The following is an 18972-nucleotide window of genomic DNA, read 5'->3' as shown; positions in this document are numbered from 1 at the left end:
TCCTTTGATTGGCCAATCTAAGACCACGAAGAGAGGGGAAAAAGAAAACAGAATCATTTTGGCAAGACTCTTTATTTCAATATGAACAAATACACAAATGATAACAAAGCATGAATTCTCAATATGTCAATCTGTATTCTTTGTTTGAATTTCTAGCTATCATGAACAGAAGACTGCATCACCTACATGTCTGAAACTCATGAGTCAAACCTTACTACCTTCTTTTCTGAACTATTACTTAAAATCATGCTTTTGATCACCAACCACACGGTATAAACATACTACGTTAGGATTAGGCAAATTCTCATTTATGGACTTTGGAAGAATAACCTACATGCTTCAAGTACCATAATGCTCCTTCAGCAGCATGCTCTACAGCAGTCTTCTTTTTCGACTGAGGAGCGCCAAAGCATTCAAGGACCACCGTGTTTGAGGCTTCCTTAATCTCAACAAGTACTTTGAAGGTGAACCTGCATAGACAAATTTAACCATTATTCCCCCATTATTATGAATTCCATATAGATTTGTAAGGAAAAAGTGTCTTTTAATACTTTATGATTCAAAACATGCTTAGCAACGGCTTTTTCAGTAAAGAAGTAAAAGTAAATAGTTAGTTTTGACAAGGAATGCTGCTATAATTTGAGGAATTTCTTTGCAAAGATTATGAATAAGTTGACAATAAGATAAGCAATAAAGCTTGTTTCAATAATAGTGTATGTTGAGCTTACATTTTCATATGACTTGGTCCTTCCTCTTTGCAGCACTCGAATAAAGGACTCTTCCATTTGTTTGCGGCACATAATTCATGCAAACGGGATTTCGCCGATCCCTGCTTCGGATTACCTACACTCACAATTTAATTACACCAAAAGTCTAAGTGCTTATTGGTTTTGTCAAGTTAAGATCTTTGTTATGAAATTGCTGCAACAGCCCCAGCTGAGCCATTTTCTTATAGGAAGACAGACATAAAACAGGGCATCACTTGGTTTATCTAAGTTGATGCAAGGTAAACCACGGTTGCAAATTCTAAAAGGTTCAACCAAAATGAACTACCAACAACAAAGTGCAAGAGATTTCTGTAACTCCTAAAAAACCCAAAACTTGGTTTTAAATCTATACCTTCAAGGGTTGAGTCAGTGGGACTGGCTCTGTTTTCATTAGTCTTCTTAGTACTTATTTTGCACCCACTGGAACCAAAAGAAGCATCTTTAGCTCTCAAATCGTGTGGCTGAGTAGTTGTATAGGCAGAATTTGATGTTACAAGTGCTTTATGATCATCTTCGGCCAATTTTTTTTCCTGTTTGGGACTTGCCTTTATAACTTCAGATACAGGTATGTCAATCCATCTGTCTGGCTCTGACTTAACCTGCAAAACCACAAACCTAGAAAAATAATAAATAAATAAAGGAAGCTAAGAACATATAGAAATGGAAGTGAATGATTAACCGCGAATGGTAAGAATTCAGAGAGACAAGAAGGGATTTTTTTTATATAGATATATATATATATATATGTATGTATTTATTACCTGAGAGGGTTTGGTCTTATGGGTGTTGGTGATGATGTTTGGATCTATAGGAGGAAGGTTTTTGAGATTAATAATGGATCTATTTGGGATTGAGTAATTCTTCTTCTCCATCTCCCTCACATGTCTGTGTGTTTTTGGGTGAATTTACATGTCTCTACTTTGTGTTGGCCAAAGTTAAGAATCTCCATCTAAAACTAACGAAGTGCGAAATCCGTTCCCCAACCAACCAAGGGAAGTGGTCCACCACACCCACTCTCCCTCTCTCTCCGAATTTATTATCCAATGGAATCGACTTTTTCTGTTCCCAAGTGTCAAAACATAATCTTGGCCTATTTTTCACTACCAGAAAAAGTCTAAAATTGGTCGCACCACCTGCCAATTCTTTTTAAAGAATCGGATTTTCCCCATTGGGTATTTTCTCCCAAATCTGGAAAACCCCTTAGGATTCTTCACTCACTGTTTAAAGTTACAAAAAATCTAACATATTCAAATATTTTTTATTTATACATGAAATATATATTTTACTCCATAGTTCTTTTTTATATCAGCATGTTTTCAATTTGGGGATACACATAAGCAATATGTTGGTGTATACACAATATATAGCCTTGTCTTATAAGATAGCATGTTATTTATCGTGTATCCTATAATTGAAAAATTATTTACTCCAATATTTATATATGTTTCTATTAGTTGGATCAAACAATATGTATTGGGATTCTGAGAAAATTTGGGCATGCTTGTTGGCTAAAAACAATTAATTACTTTTGTTCCTCAGTGATGCTTCCAGATTTGGCTGCCAATAATCAAGATATGAAATCTCATTGAGGACATTCTCATTTCATTTCTTGTGATATCCTTATTAGTCCTCTTCCTGGTAAGTGCTTTTGGTCTCTGATGGCCCAGTTGTAGAATTAGTACTGCTGCTTGCTGTTCTTGTTTCCTCTCTCAAATCATCACCACTTCCTTTCAACTTCATTCCCATAAGCAAGCAAATATTACAATTATCATTGAAAAGATCATCTTCCTTTCCCTTCTTCTTTGCAGTGCTTTTTCTACCTGTATAATTCTCATTTTTTGCCTCACTACCAGAATTTGTTGTGCAAGCAGGTGATAATTTGATATTGCTCTTATGATTATAGAGCCAACAACTTGGAACTATACTGTCTTCTTCTTCTTCTTCTTTGCTTGACTGACTCTTTTTCAGTTTCAAGACTTGAAGAAGCAGAGTTCTTTGAGGAGGAGACCCTTTGAAGCTTTTGAATAGTGCTTAACGGCACAACATAGAACCTGGCCAGGCATTAGCATGGTGTCTGGTGCAACAATTTCCCATGGCTTCTGAAACACACGAGGATAATGCCACGCAACACCTAGGATTCCGAAGCATGATCTCCACAGCAAGAACAGGCCTATCCTGAAGTTCAACATGTCCCCCAGGATGAATGATTTTAACAAACATTTTCTTTGTTCTGCGACTGCAAAGGCGGCTTGAAAACACCTTGGTTTGGTTCCTTTGGATAACACAAAGAAGTGAAAAGAGTTTGTGTTTCAGTTGGGGAAGAGCTTTAAGTAGTAATTCTTCTCTTTTGGTGCGGCTGATAATATCCATGGGAACAGATTATCATATTGGATAGATTTTTATTATTATGTATTCAATGATATCGTTGCAATTATGTTGGATATGGTTTCTACTTTTGGAAAACAAACTTCTGCATCAGACAAATTTTGGTGTCCTTTGCCACTTGTTGGGTTAGAATATGGACAAGCATTCCATAATCCATATTATTGGGTTCCTTGTTTTTAGGTTCAGGGAATCTGTTCTTTCAAGCTAGCCCGTTGGAAGGCTTAAGCTCATTTCTTTGGAAATGATTCTGTCTGTGCCTAGCATGAATCTTTATGTTGATTCAGTACCAGGTGGATTTTACTGTATGTGTGGGAAGCAAAAACAGAATTGACTGAAATTACTATGTTTGGTTACAGGTTGGTGTAGATTTCCATGTGGACTTCCTACCTTGTCCTTCTCTATCTAAGCTCATTTTCAATGTAAATTACCACATGTCACAATTCAGAACTAGGCAATTAGATATTTGATGAATTTTGGAATGTTTTATAGTTCCATCTCGTAGAATTTCAGCATAAACCAACGAAATGGAAAAAAAAAAAAAAAAAAAAAAAAAAAAACAATAAATAGCAGAAGTAACCAAAAATGAATATTTTCTCTGATTGCTGTGAAATTACATTCACTTCACTTAAATTTACAACTATTGAACAGAAACGAAAAAGAACTGTACTTCTGTTCCCAACATAACTTTCCTACATTTGAATCCTACGAAGAAAAAGACATGAAAGGGATCATGGCCATGAATCCAAGGAATACTGTCCAAGGACTTAGATGTCGGAAGGCTGAGGGAAAGCAGAGGATGCTGGTTCTGATACTCTTAGTGACCCTCCAAGCTCCATAGGCACAAGGGGGATAAGTGAGTGCAAGACATCAGTTATCAACGGCCTATAACTTGACTCTGGTTGTACACATAGTACCGCCACAGCAGCAACCTGTTCCATTGTATGTTTATTTCAATTCAGCAAATAAAATAACAGAAAAGCCAACTTACGGGCCTTTAAATTGTGATTCTAAGCAAATAACCTGGTAGAGGTGTTTTAAATCCATTGTGTTTTTTATCACAGGATCAACAATGTTTGGAAGTTTTGATCTGTCAGTGAGCTGAGGCATCGCCTGCATGCCAATAATAATTAGAAAATTGAATTCCAAAACTTACAGCTTGGACTTGGTAAAGAATATTACCCATGTGACCATAGACTGGCTTTCAGCAGGTGCCTCATTATCGATGGGCTTTCTTCCCATCAAGAGTTCCAAAAGAACAACTCCAAAAGCATAGACATCACTTTTATCAGTTAATCTACCTGAAAAGGACACGAAATGACATTATTTTGTCAGAATTGATCTAACTATCATAGAGGCCAAAATTTAAATCCATGATATTATATATTATCATCCACACAATTTACTACAAAGACTAGTTCTCTTTTTACGATTATTATATTTCAAAAGTACACTTTCTACTTATCTTGCTTTGGGAGGCCATTTTCATTGAAAATAAGTAGGATCCTACTATCAGGTGATATAATATGTACAAACTCAGTTGACAAATACATATCTGCAACCTCAAGGGTAAAATTACATGCTTACTAGACACATGTAATAGGATTAGATTCGAGCCTCACATACCATCCGAAATGTATTCTGGGGCTACATAACCCTGAGTTCCTGACAGCTCTATGCTGTCCTTGTTTTCGATGCCAGAAGTTACAGCAAGTCCAAAATTTGAAAGCTGTATTTGGGCAAAACTCATTAGGGGAGGAAACTCATTGCAAATTAAACATTGATGGGTTTGGATTGGATCTCACCTTAGCACTAAAGTTAGAATCCAAAAGAATGTTAGATGATTTTACATCTCTATGGACCACAGGAGGATTGCAGTGCTCATGAAGATATTCCAATCCCCTATGCATTAAGATGGTGATGCGCCATGCCCAGTAAGTTAATATAAGAGAAGTAAGGGTTAAGGGGGATTATTTGCATGATTAGTTCAGTGGCCTCACCTGGCAACATCTACTGCAATTTTCAGTCGGAGATGCCAAGTTAAGGCTGATCCACGAGCAGGCCCTGAGAAATTTGCCAAAGATAATTACAAATGAGACATCAAATGTTTAGAATTTAAACTTTTTTTACTCAGCCAACAGAAAACAGTTTTTTTATTTATTTATTTATTTATTTATTTTTATTTTTTAAATCTTACCATGCAACTGAGTGTCCAATGACCCATTCTGCATCGTTTCATATACAAGTAACCTTGTTTTGCCATGGATGCAGTAACCCAAAAGTTTGATAATATTCTGATGCTGGATTTTGATCAGCCAATTCACCTCATTCTGCAGTACAAATTGATTATTAAAGTGAAAATCCAAGCAGCAAAATTCAGGACACAGACCAGTTTCAGATAGAATATTACATCAACTTTTCTCTCAGCATCTGACCCTACACAATCTAGTTTCTTCACAACAGCAAGAAATTTTTCATCAAAACGAGCTTTGTAGACATGTCCGGAATCATCCTCACTTAATACATTGCTTTCACTGAATTTATTTGTGGCAGCTTCCAGCAATTGATAGTCGAAAATGGTAACCGGACCTTTCCTACTCGCCATCCTCAAGGAATTAAATCTAACCATAATTGGACTCAATGATAGTCCTTTAGCAGCCTCTTGAAATTGAAATAAGATGATTAGACAAGAAGAAATAGAAAAAAGGATGAAGGCAAATAAGATTCATAGTATTGGCTATTTACAACCTTAATAATTAGAAGCAAATAATATTGTGTTCATAGGGAAACGGATTACCCATTGTCTTTGTGCTTCTCCCATTGGAGTTTTTTAACTTTCTTTGTCTACAGATCCAAAAACAAGATAGAAACAGCAATACTCCAGCAAGGAGAGAGGAAGCAATAATGAGTGCAACAAGAATTCTCTTGTTCAAATCTTGGTGGTGAACCACTCTAACATTGGGCATCCCTGTTTCAAAAGAAAACACGTTCCATAAATTGCTGTTACCAGAAACTAATAGAACTATGATGGATCTGATATAACAAAATGCAGAACTGGCGTCCTTTTAAGGAGTTTTTCTCTAGTTACTAAGAAGACTAGGGAAAAGAAGAGAAATCAGGATTCTGTATTTACTGCTTTAAGCTTCCTAATCTATTTAAATAATAAGAATAAGCTCATCTAAACCGATACATGTAACTTTCTCGTCAACATGGTTTTTTCACCCATAACTACAATCTAAGATTCAAAATTTCATTTTCCCCTCTGTTGGTACAATTTCTCCGCAAGCAAATAAGATACAAAAAAAGGTTAAAAAAAAAAGGAAAAAGATAAAAAAACCTTTAGACGAGAAATAAAACTAGACTAGGAATTCAATTATTTCAGTGCGAGTTTCAGTTATTGGGTCTCTTAATTTGAAACAACAGGAACCCATAAACTCATGTAAACAACTTATGAAAGAGAACTTCAAATGCCAGTACATTACACAAGGCTAAGAACAAAAATGAAAAGAAAAAAAATTAAAGCTTTACATTGTTGAGATACCTGGACCTGGAGGTTGAGCTTTCTCTGTAGGAAACTGAGAAGGAATAGGTTCTTCTTCAGCAACACGAACATGAACAGAAATGGTGGAAAGGGTTCTCTCTGGTCTTGCATCAACAATGAGTGGGATCAAAGAAGCGGTTAGCAGCCACATGGGCAGTACCAGTACCAGAACAGGAAGATTCATTTGTACTTTTTTTTTTTTTTTCCAATTTTTCACAGAGAGAGAGAGAGAGAGAGAGAGAGAGAGAGAGAAGAGTTTTATGAATGGGATATGTTTTTGATAGCTGGAGAGAGAGAGAGAGAGAGAGAGAGAAGAGTTTTATGAATGGGATATGTTTTTGATAGCTAAAGGGAGGGTTTTGGTTTTGGGAGTTTGAGAGAAACTTCTGTTCTTTAATAAGTTTGAATGTGTAATATATCCATATTTTGCAAAAGTGTATATTTTGTTGGGAGAAGGAGACAAAAGAGTGTTTGCAGGGAAACCAAGAAAGCACTTTTTTTAAGTGATATGTATCTATCCCAAATCCATTTTGGACGTGAAATCATGTGGCGGTTATCAAATGGGTGAAAGTTCAAAGTCATGCTCGATTATTGGTACCATCAGATTAAGGCCCTCCTTCTCCTGACCATGACACTCTTCCCACCTCCATTTATGGCGGTTATCCATAACAAATATCAATACCCAGAAAAGAAAAAGGCATTCATTATTGGTGCCATTTATCACTGTGTAAGCTCATGTTCAATCTCAGCTTCTCAATTAAGTTCTTAATTGTAGTGCCCAAAAAAAAAAAGTCTTGGCTTCTTAATTAAGTTCTTTTACTTTGAAAATTTGCTTATAGTTGTGAATAATTATATCAAGTTAAATAAAAAGTCAAGCAATTTGCAGTTTAGAATTGTTTTTATGAATTTTTTAGTGATAGAAGGGTATGAAAATTAATTGACTAAGCCTATGGCCCTATACATAAATAAAACCAGATAAACAGGAACCCAAAAAATGAGCTGGTCACCCGTGATTCTCATCAAATCAAATCCCAACATTTTTTCCTACTTCCAGAGAAAAATTGGAAGAAAGAAACTGAAAAGGAAAAACAAGATGAAAAGCAATATTTATATAAAAGCCAAAAGGAAATATATAAGGTTTCTTTATTATTTTGGTCGTTAGGAAGGGTAAGAATTAGCGTGTTAGAAGATAGAAAACCTGCTGAATCTGCAACATAATCACAACTTGCATGTGAACTCTCTTGGTCATATTAATATGCAAAGTTAAAAAACTAATTATATAAAAATAATGCAATTTTCCAAACTTCTTTTTTTTTTTAAAATTTTGGGAAAGAAAAAAGGAAGTATAGCTATTTGTAGCGTGCATGAGAAAACAAGTGGATATATTGATGATTACATGTAGTTTTTTACTTGATAAGTCATTTTCAAAAAGGCGGTCTATGAAGAAATTCATTGTCAACCTCTTTGTTGTCTCATTTATTTAATTAGTTTGTTATGGAAATGTCTTGTTTTGCATAAACATAGATGGACTTCTTTCCAAACCCACTTGTACTTCACATGTGACTTGTTGATTCAAAGATATCCACGAACCCTCCATTAAGATGTGCTCATAAATTGATTTTGCTTTATTGCTTTTCAATTATATGCTATTATGTATCATTCATAACATGTTACACATGATCCAAAATTAAATTTGGATTGAAATATATCCATTGAGATTAGGAAGGCGTAACAATATTCTGTCAATAAATATAAAATAAATAAAGTTTTGCTCTTTTTTTTGGGTTTTAAATTTTAATAGCTATATGTTTCCACATATAATAATAAGAGGAACATTAGCCATGTGCCATGACCTGTGTATTTCGTAGAACATTGATTGTATTATTAAATTTTTGTATTCTAACCAGTTTTAGTAGTGAAGGACAAACATGCCTTCAAATACGTACTAAAGAAATAAAAGAAGCTACAGATTCTTGTCGTTTGATCGGTTTTAATTATTATTATTATGTATCATGGTTTTGTTTAAAGACTTAAGCAGCTGCTTCAAAAACATTGAAACATGGCTTGCCTTTCCATCTCCAATTAATTGCTAATTTATCATCAATAATTCATTTTTAGTAGTTTTAAACTTTATAAGATTTGCTATGGAGGTAGGTTTAATTCCAAAGTGACTTAAATCACATGGAGGGCAAAGTTGGTGGACTTGGAAGAGATGCTCTTATAATGGAGGAAAAGGAAGTAGCAAGTGATTGAAATAGACGTTAAAGCCCCACATATTTAATCATCCGTCTACTCCTCTGTTTTCTCTTTTATTTCCAAACCAATCTAATGCCTTCATAAAGTACACACCATTTTATTTTTCCTATCTTTTTCTTTATATTTTCTTTTTTTGTTGGCATGCTCTTTAATTTTATCCATTTTTGGATTGTGCTTTTCAAAATTTATAACCCATATCCGATTTACTAATAATTTGCATTGGGTTATTAATTTTGTTAAGATGTTTATTGGTTTTGTATGTTTGATTAATTATAGCTTTCTTATTTCCCATTGGTTCATAGAGTTAATATTTGTAGAAAAAGAAAGAACTTCATTTTTTTCAAACCAAAAAAAAGAAAAAGAACATCACTTTTTACCTAGGTAGATTGAATATTAAATGAAGATCTCCATTATAATGAGGTATTCATTTTGCTATTATGTTTATTAGATTTATTATATATATATATATATATATATTTATTAATTATGGCTTTCTATTCCTAATGATTTATATAATTAGTATTTATACAAAAAGAAATAACATCAACTTTTTTTTTTTTGTTTTTTTTTTTTTAAAGCATCACTTGTTTTTCTATTTCCCACCTATATTAATTTGAAATTCAAATAATTAGATGAAGATCTCCTTTCAAAATCTAAGATCCCACTTCCGAAACAAAAGGCTCCAAATCCCTTTCAAACAGGGAGAGAATAGATTCAGTGTTGCTTGGCAAGAGAAGTTGTTGCTGACGTGTCTTTCTTTCATCGGTTGTCTCAAATTCATTTGCAGAAGTCTAGTCGCCATCTGTTCTGGTCGTACTGGACTCAAATAACATCGAATCATAACTCGTTCCAATTTTTCCACACTCGGCTCCTTCAACTTCAAAGTTGCAACCTTTCCTTCGAAAATTTCAACTTTCTTTTTGCCCTTCATTTTCCGACCCGTCAAACAGAAGAGAACAGCCCTAATTTTTCATTCAATTTTTAAGCTGTTGAAAGTTGAAGAAATCTTGGATTGCAAAATGGGAGAGCAAACCTTAGATCTTCCAGAAGAATGCTGGGAAATGATATTCAATCTGATAGAGCACTATCACTTTGTATCCCTCTCTTTGGTCTGCAGGCGATTCCTTGCCATCACCAATCGCCTCCTCTCTCGCCTCGTCGTCTCCGATCCAACGCTTCTTCTCCTTCCCCAGCTCCTTCGGCGATTCCCAAGACTCAGGATTATAGACCTCGCTGGGTTTCGCGGTGACGTCGATGCTCTTCTTTCGCAGATTGCGAAATCTGGTTTGGACCTCGAAGCGCTTGGTGTTTCCAATCAGAAGACTCTACCAGTCGATGGTTTAAGAGTTGTTGGATCCAAGATGAGGAATCTTAGGTATTTGAATTGCTCCAAGATTGGTTTTTTACAGGACAACGATCTGGGTCTGATCGCAGAGTCATTCCCTTTTCTTGAAGAGCTCGATATTAGCTATCCCGAGCACACACTTAGCTATTCCTCAATTGGGTTGCTGGATTCTTGCGTTTCTGCGAGACCCATTACTGATTCCGGGATTCTTTCGTTGGCGGTGAAGCTAAAGGGCCTGAAGAAGATCAACCTTTCTGGTAATCACTTTATTACTGATAAGTCCCTTGGCATTTTATCCCGGAATTGCCTCCTGCTTAGTGAAATTTTGTTACACAATTGTGATTTCGTAACTCAGAATGGCATTTTATTGGTGATCCGTGGCTGTGCTAACTTGAATTCATTATCATTCTCTGGTATTTGGTCATCTTTCGTGGATTCAAGATTCAAAGATTCATTTGTATGCACAAAATCTTTATGTGCTGTTGATTTTTCGGATTCAGTTATCTCCGATGAATTGCTTTATTCAATAGCAGAAGCATGTCTTCCGTTGAACAAGCTCGTCCTCTCTCATTGCCAAAACTACACATTTAGTGGAATTTCATCTCTATTGTGTAAGCACCAATCTCTTCAATACTTAGATCTTGAGTTAGCCAATTTCCTCACAGACGAGTACATGCTTGAGTTATCTAAGTTCCTACAGAGAATAACTTATTTAAACCTCAGTTTGTGCCATCAGCTAACTAATTCAACCTTCTTCAACCTCACAAGAAATTGTCCTTTGTTGAATGAATTCAAAATGGTTGGTACAAATTTAGGTGCTGAAGATTTTACCACCAGTTTTGTGGTGAACCCTCGAGTAAAGTCTCTAAATTTGGCTCGAAATAGTTCTTTGGACAATGATACCATCAGTATGTTTGCATCCAGTTGCCCCAACTTAAAATTTCTGGATTTGAGCTGTTGTTTTAATATCACAGAAGAAGGCATTTCCGAAGTTTTGAAGAGATGCTCAGAGATTAGGTACTTGAGGATAGAACATTGTAGTGGGATAAAGACTCTTGTGATAGACTATGAACTCTCCAGCTTGGAGGTATTGTGTGCATGGGAATCAGGTATTGATGATGATGGATTGGCGATGATTGGTAACAGGTGTTGCCGGCTGCTGCAATTGGACTTGACTGGCTGCTCAAATGTGACGGTTAAAGGGGTGAAGGAAGTGGTGCAGAATTGCAGAGTATTGAGGGAGATTAACTTGAAGTGGTGTAACAATGTGGATGTTGATATTATTGCTTGGATGGTGTTTTCAAGGCCATCACTTAAAAGAATAGTCCCACCTCGTGGTTTCGTTCCTTCTGAAAGCCAGAGGAACCTTTTCCTGCGTCATGGATGTCTAGTTTGTGATGGCTAGCTTAATTTGCATATCTTTGGGCTTTGGAGGTATGTGAATGTAAATCCATATCTGGATCATTTTGCAACTTGTAATTATATAGTTTACAGTCAGTTACTGATAATTAATTCGCTCAATTATGCTTCAGGCAAAGGCATTCTTTCAGTTGTATAATATTCCACATTTCTTTGCTAATGATTTCATATAACAAGAATGTCGTAGACGGTTGTGTGGATGCGAAAAGAATCAGAGGACTCAGTTTTGTTAAGGTTTTTACAGCATCACTAAAAAAATATTAAAAACAAACATTTGGACATATTATACTAGTCCAACAGTAATTCTATTATTGTCTTTAACTTGTTAATTTTGAAAGGATGATAGTATATAAATACATCTATTTATCATTATTTTCTCAAAAAAACAAATTCTGTAGTTAGTGCTGCAAAATTAAACCCAAAGTTATAGGTGAAAGCTATATATATATATATATATATTTGAAAAGCATATTGAAATAATAACTTTGGTTTTTGACTCTTAACATAGAAATGATAGAAATAAAGAGTAATTAAAAGAATCTAAAGGCAGGTCCATCATTGAGCTGAAGCAACAATGAAGATTCTACAAAATAACAAGGTCTTGTTGTAGCTAACCGTGATTATGTTGTTTTCTCTTATGTAGGCTGAATTGTTCAAAACCGGCAAGCAATGGCATTTCCATGGTTTCCCTCTCGTGTCTGAGTTCGAGCCACAAATTGCACAAGTTACCTACAAGTTAATTGGTCTGCTGATACAAACGAGATATTTATGTAATATACTAGAATGTGAAGAACCAAGAAAATAGATAGAACAGTTTATTAGTTCTTGAAAGGAGGTGAATCATCAGATGGTGGTGAAAGCTGGAAAGGAGGCAAAAAACGAAGATCAGGTGGTGACAGTGGCTGCTGGAATATTGGTTCATTAGAAACTACATCCGGTGCTGGTGGTGTAGACCAAAACGGAAGAGGCTCCTGTGGCTGTGGCTGTGGATTAATTTCAGGAATTGGAGGTGGCAGAAACATATCCGGAGACTGTGGAACAGGAAGTTCTGGGGTTTGAATCGCACCACTATCTGGTTCAGTTGGCGTTTCTGTGATTGGTGGTGTGAAAGAAAATGGCTCTTGGGGTGGTAGAAGAGGCTCTGATGGAGGAGAAAATATAGGGACAAGAGGTAGTGACGGCTCTTGAGGTGGTAGCAGAGACTCTGATGGAGGAGAAAATAGAGGGACAAGAGGAGGTGCGGGTGGTGGAAGAACAAAATCTGGAGGCTGTGGTGGAGGAGAAAACACTGGAAGAGTGGGAGACTCAGGAGGTGAGAGCCATGGGGACATTGGCGGAGACACATCTGGTGGAGGATATATAATGGGAATAGGAGGTGGAAGGAGTAAAGGTGGTGGTGGAGAAGGAACCAAAGGTGGAGGAGGCGAAGGTGAAGGCGGAGGTGGAGAAGGAACAAGAGGTGGAGGAGGAGAAGGTGGAGGTGAAGGTGAAGGAGGTGGAGGTGAAGGAATAATGGGTGGTGGGGAAGGAAGAACAGGCGGAGGAAGAGCTACAGGAGGTGGAGATGGGATTGGGACTAGTGGTGGAGGAGTTGGGATAGGGATTAGTGGTGGAGGAGAAGGGACTAATGGAGGCAAAGGTGGTGGATTAGGACGTGGAGAGGGTCTAGGTGTGGGTGAAAATGGATTGTCTGGTGATGGAGAAGTTGAAAAAGGCCATTGCCCACAGCTCCCAAACAGGTATTGGAATAGTGGATCGCAGTTTGATCTTCTTCCACCTGATCCCCTGCCTCTATTTCTGCCCCTGCCTCTGCCTCTGCCTCTGCTTCTAATGCTTCTGCTCTGCTGTTCTTCTTCTCTGCCTTCTGAGGATCCTTTGTGTTGGGGATGGTGTTTTGCTTCCGTGATGGTGTGTGTGATCAAAAGTAGAGCCAACAGGATTGTAATCACTATGTTTGGTTTCATTTCTTGGTCATGCTTCTCTCCACTGCATATTTCTGCATGCAAGGACTATTACATATAATATACGGAGTATGTATATATATATATATATATATACATATGTGGTCATATTCACATTATTTTATGTACATGATGAGATTTAATTTGTAACGTTAGATGCAGTACCGTGTACATTAAAATGCAGTAAATATGAATGGCAGCAAAAACATATACAATAAATAAAGGGATAGGAATTTGACTAAAGCAGCCAGCTAATTGTTACGAATTTCAATAAAAAGGATAGTGTTGATTGAGTGTGTCATGAAGTGAAATTAAGGTGGATTAATGGAGGGATAGGGATACTTATTATTGAATGCATGCCTAGTTTGAAGTGCCAATTGTGAAAAATAAGAGTCGAATAAATAAATGCAGTGAACGATTTTTGTGACTTGTCACTCTTTTATGCAAACACCACTTCATCTTACATGCTTTTTCTGCCTACGTTTTTTTTAGGGAAGGGTAGGCTATGTCTCTCTGGATCCCTGCGTCTGTCTTGTTATGCGTCTAAATGCTCATTACGTAATTTTCACCCTTTGCTATTTCATTGGTCTTGTAACAAAGCAGAACAAGATCGACATTCAGTATACAAATATTATATATGTCTACATGCACACGAACTACTGTATGTATAAGCTAATAGCTGAATCAATATCTATATATCTATATATATATATATATATATATATATATGTATATATAATTTCCGGCTTATACTCCGAAAATTGTTAAAGAGTTAGGAAGACAAGTGATTTACACTATATTTTGTCCTTTTGTTTTGAGAGAGTTGATCCATAATATATTTTACTAATGAAACTTGTTTAGAGCCAATTTCATAATTGTTTTGTTTATTTACTGTACGCATAGATACAGCCTAAGTAGCTCATGAAACTTGTTATTATAAGAAAAACAGACACATGTTCGAGGTCTGAATATAATTCAGCATCTTTGTAAGATCCTAGAGAGCCAAAAATTTAATTTATCAGTGTTTCAACCAAGTTAATATATATCTCTTAGTAACTGTGATACAAAGAAAGTAAGGTCAAGATGCTTAAGTTGTAGATCTGATCTAACAAAAAAGCAATATATATAAAAGCCAAGTAGAATTGGATGGTATTGCCAAATTGGAACTTCCTAGTAGGAGGCTATCTTGGGCATGCTTCACGTGTTCTAAAACAGTTTAAACCCCATCTATATGGATCCAAAATTGAAAGTTTCAAAGGTTAAATTTCCTAAATATAGCATTTCAAACAAATAATAAGGAACAAAGACCAAACAAGGTGACGAAGAGAGGTTAACAAAATGAGACGTCGATTTAGCTATAAAAGCCAATAAATGTCTATCACAAAGTTTAACACAACATCGAAAAGAGTAAAAGAATGGGTAGCATTCGACCATTTGAGATCATTCTCTTAGTGAGTTTAGCTATCCCAGTGCTCTTATGCTCAGCGCTAGATTTCTCATATGATTCTAGTGCATTTATCATCAATGGAGAGAGACGAGTTCTTTTCTCTGGTGCAATCCACTATCCTCGTAGCACACAAGGAATGTGGCCTGATTTGATTCAGAAGGCCAAAGATGGAGGCATCGATGCCATTGAAAGTTACATCTTCTGGGATGTTCATGAGCCTGTTCGCCGGCGTTACAACTTTGCAGGAGATCTAGACTTCATCAAGTTCTTTCAGCTCGTTCATCAAGCTGGTTTGTACGTCATCTTGAGAATTGGTCCTTACGTCTGTGCAGAATGGAACTATGGAGGTTTTCCAATGTGGTTGAAGAACTTGCCGGACATACAGTTCAGAACAGACAATGAGGCTTACAAGAACGAGATGCAAATCTTCACAACCAAGATAGTGAATATGTGCAAAGAGGCAAAGCTCTTTGCACCTCAAGGTGGACCTATAATCATAGCACAAATTGAGAATGAGTATGGAAACATCATGGGTCCTTATGGAGATGCAGGGAAAAGTTACATCAAATGGTGTGCACAAATGGCTCTTTCACTGAATGTTGGTGTCCCATGGATCATGTGCCAGCAGGGTGATGCTCCACAGCCCATGATCAACACCTGCAATGGATATTACTGCGATTCCTTCACGCCAAACAATCCCAAAAGTCCCAAAATGTTCACTGAAAACTGGATAGGATGGTTCAAGAAATGGGGTGAGAGAGACCCCCATAGAACCCCTGAAGATTCAGCATTTGCAGTTGTTCGTTTTTTCCAAAGAGGAGGTGTCTTCAACAATTATTATATGTACCATGGTGGAACAAACTTTGGTCGCACATCTGGCGGTCCATATATCACAACTTCGTATGATTATGATGCACCGCTCGATGAATTTGGGAATCTTAATCAGCCAAAATATGGTCATTTCAAACAAATGCATGCGGCTATTAAGTTGGGAGAAGATCATCACAAATGGTTCATCAACCACCAAAATAATTGGTAACAATGTCAATCTTACTACATATACAAACAATGGACAAAGATTTTGTTACTTGAGCAACACAGATACCAGTCAAGATGCCAATGTTGATTTGCAAAATGATGGCAAGTATTGGGTTCCTGCATGGTCAGTGAGTATTCTCGATGGCTGCAACAAAGAAGTGTTCAACACAGCCAAGGTCAATTCCCAAACATCTTTGTTTGCACATAGAGATTACCAAGGCGCAAACAAACTCGCTTGGCAATGGTCGCCGGAGCCGATGAAGGACACCATGAAAGCAAAAGGTAAATTCAGAGCCAACCAGCTTCTTGAACAGAAACAAACCTCCTTCGATGTCAGTGACTACATGTGGTACATGACACAAGTTAACAACGATGATTCTACTTCAAAGAATGTGATTTTGCATGTAGAAACCAAAGGCCATTTGCTGCATGCTTTTGTCAACAAGAGGTTCACAGGCTATCAATGGGGAACAGCAGGACAACTCTCATTCACATTTGAGAAATCTATCACCCTCAAGCCAGGTCCAAACACCATAACTCTTCTCAGCGGCACGGTGGGATTACCAAACTATGGATCGTATTTTGATACACAAACAACTGGTATATTTGGAGGACCGGTTAAGCTGATTGGAGACAACAATGTCAGTCAAGATTTGTCATCAAACTTGTGGAATTACAAGGTGGGGCTAAATGGGGAAGCAAAACGGTTCTTTGATCCGTCTAGTGCCAATACGAAATGGAGGACATCGGAGGAACTTCCTGTGGGAAGAAGAATGACATGGTATAAGGCTACCTTCACAGCTCCATCAGGCAATGACCCTGTTGTTGTTGACTTGCAAGGCATGGGAAAAGGACAAGCTTGGATCAATGGACACAGCATTGGTCGTTTTTGGCCTTCATTCATGGCAAACGAGAACGGTTGCAGCGACACATGTGATTACCGAGGGGAATACCAGGCAGACAAATGCGTGACAAATTGTGGGAATCCAAGCCAGAGGTGGTACCATGTTCCAAGATCATACTTGAAGAGTGACACAAACACAGTGATCTTGTTTGAAGAGCTTGGTGGGAATCCAGTGAATGTTTCATTCCAAACGACGACTTTAGAAACTGTTTGTGGGAATGCATATGAAAACGGGTTGTTGGAATTGTCATGCAATGATGGGCAAACAATATCGGATGTTCAGTTTGCAAGTTTTGGAGATCCAAAGGGAAAGTGTGGTTCTTTCAGCAAAGGGACTTGTGAATCCAAAATTAGTGTCTCTCAATTGGAAAAGTCATGTGTTGGGAGAGAATCGTGTACCATCGATGTATCGGAGAAAGTGTTTGGACCAACCAATTGTGGGAATATTACAAAGAGGCTAGCGGTGCAGCTTGTGTGCGAGAATTAATTTCTGCTTTCAAAGTTGGAACTAATACTAGTTGTACTTCAAAGCAAGAGCTTAATATACATCAATTTTGCTTCAATTTTGTTTTTGTTTTTGTTTTTTGTTTTTTGTTTTTTGTTTTTTTTTGTTTTTTTTTTTGTTTTTTTAATTCGAACCTTTCTCTTCAACATTTAACATTAGAAAACACATGATATCTCTAATTTATTAGAATTCAAATTTTATGACTATAACAAGTAACAAAAAGCTACATGTTAAGCCCATACTTAAGATTCTAACACCCATTTATTAGACTAACACCCTCAAAACAAATCTTTCATTAACAACAGTAAATAAGAAATTTATTTTATTCATTTTTAATGTTGAAGATAAAGGATTTAAATTTGAATCATTATACAAGAAAACAAATAGATTGTATCATTAAACTGTCAATACAAAGAAAAATAAGTCTTATAAGAGACAAAAGAGGGCACATGACATGAACATCTCAATCTAAAATGTCCTTGTTAATATTCACAGTTATGTGGAATATTTAATTAATAATTGGAGCACCATTCCAACATCTTCGACTCTTTCCAAACTTAGTGCCAAGAGTAATCCGTATAAAGCTCTGCCTCTCCACGAGTAAAGCTCAACTGCTTTTTAACCACTATTCTCTATAAAAGCTCAGTTATACTTCATTTTTATGACAATTAGTCAAATTAGCCTTATCCATACCTTGCAATTAACAAAATAGCGTAAGAGATATATACAAACTTTATAAACTGATATATAAACACTATCCGTTCCCGCTCTTAAATCCATGCATGTATTTTAGTTTATCTGCTGACATTATATTCAAATGTTTAACGTGCAATAAATACGATATTTATATTCGAATACATTTTTTTTTAATTGCGAATACGCAATTAATGTATTCAATACTTTAATATCTGTACACAGGCGATGCACAATCTCTCAAATCTTATATGGATATGTTTGTGCATGAATTGTGTCCATCATATATAATGAAAGAGCCGTAATATATATATATATATATATATATATATATATATAATAAATTTTTTTTTTCCTTTATCTAAAAAAGTCATACTTGTCAAACAAAACTATTGAATTCTGCCAAAAAGTTTCTTATATCTGTTTAGCCATGTGTGTGAAATACTGTTACATAACAACAAGTTATAGCATTTTCAACAGTAAAGATAAATTTTTCTATATGTAAAAAATTGACAATGTTTTTATTTAAATGGCATAAATGTATGGTCAAATAAAAAATTATTTTTCAATGATATTATGCAAAAATGCTATTGATGATTATTAATTAATTACATATTCTATTATTATTATTTTTACTTTTAAGACTAAAATTAATTTTTTTTTAAAATTAGCTTTTATGGAAATAAATAATCTCTAACAGGCCCTTTATAAATA

At 36.1% G+C, this 18972-nt stretch overlaps 4 protein-coding genes and 1 pseudogene across 7 annotated transcripts; 2 read left to right on the top strand and 3 right to left on the bottom strand.

Annotated features, from left to right (window-relative positions):
- Positions 1-36: 36 nt before the first annotated feature.
- LOC107408821 (ribonuclease 3-like protein 1) lies at positions 37-1783 on the bottom strand. The gene is made up of 4 exons (XM_016016243.4): positions 1529-1783; positions 1120-1366; positions 729-843; positions 37-470 (listed from the first exon to the last, which is right to left on the bottom strand). Exons 1-4 carry the CDS (start codon positions 1637-1639, stop codon positions 305-307), a joined length of 639 nt encoding a protein of 212 aa, XP_015871729.1. The 5' UTR covers positions 1640-1783; the 3' UTR covers positions 37-304.
- A 1942-nt stretch (positions 1784-3725) lies between these two features.
- On the bottom strand, positions 3726-7209 carry LOC107408839 (probable receptor-like protein kinase At1g80640). 3 transcript variants are annotated; one of them, XM_048463170.2, is made up of 10 exons: positions 6697-7209; positions 5947-6117; positions 5560-5810; positions 5347-5479; positions 5150-5213; positions 4955-5051; positions 4776-4878; positions 4332-4450; positions 4173-4262; positions 3726-4081 (listed from the first exon to the last, which is right to left on the bottom strand). In XM_048463170.2, exons 1-10 carry the CDS (start codon positions 6872-6874, stop codon positions 3917-3919), a joined length of 1371 nt encoding a protein of 456 aa, XP_048319127.1. In that variant the 5' UTR covers positions 6875-7209; the 3' UTR covers positions 3726-3916. The 3 variants fall into 3 exon arrangements, with proteins under 3 accessions (XP_048319127.1, XP_048319120.1, XP_024933978.2); XM_048463163.2 differs by having other exon boundaries at positions 6691-7199; XM_025078210.2 differs by having other exon boundaries at positions 6678-6807.
- A 2428-nt stretch (positions 7210-9637) lies between these two features.
- Positions 9638-12492, top strand: LOC107409080 (uncharacterized). 2 transcript variants are annotated; one of them, XR_003057897.3, is made up of 3 exons: positions 9638-11725; positions 11824-11944; positions 12354-12490. XR_003057897.3 is itself a non-coding variant. In XM_016016516.4 (2 exons), the coding sequence occupies exon 1, from the start codon at positions 9966-9968 to the stop codon at positions 11694-11696; it is 1731 nt and encodes a 576-aa protein (XP_015872002.2). In that variant the 5' UTR covers positions 9642-9965; the 3' UTR covers positions 11697-11725; positions 12354-12492. The 2 variants fall into 2 exon arrangements, 1 of the variants encoding a protein (XP_015872002.2); XM_016016516.4 differs by lacking the exon at positions 11824-11944 and having other exon boundaries at positions 9642-11725; positions 12354-12492.
- On the bottom strand, positions 12149-14006 carry LOC107408541 (extensin). The gene has a single exon (XM_016015946.4). The coding sequence runs from the start codon at positions 13672-13674 to the stop codon at positions 12529-12531; it is 1146 nt and encodes a 381-aa protein (XP_015871432.2). The 5' UTR covers positions 13675-14006; the 3' UTR covers positions 12149-12528.
- A 1038-nt stretch (positions 14007-15044) lies between these two features.
- Positions 15045-17617, top strand: LOC107409070 (beta-galactosidase-like; annotated as a pseudogene).
- Positions 17618-18972: the final 1355 nt, after the last annotated feature.

The sequence above is a fragment of the Ziziphus jujuba genome, chromosome 1 (genome assembly GCF_031755915.1).
Source record: "Ziziphus jujuba cultivar Dongzao chromosome 1, ASM3175591v1".
In the NCBI taxonomy this organism is placed as follows: Eukaryota; Viridiplantae; Streptophyta; class Magnoliopsida; order Rosales; family Rhamnaceae; genus Ziziphus; species Ziziphus jujuba.
Note: the sequence above shows the minus strand (reverse complement) of the source record. Positions and strands in the feature narration are given on the sequence as shown.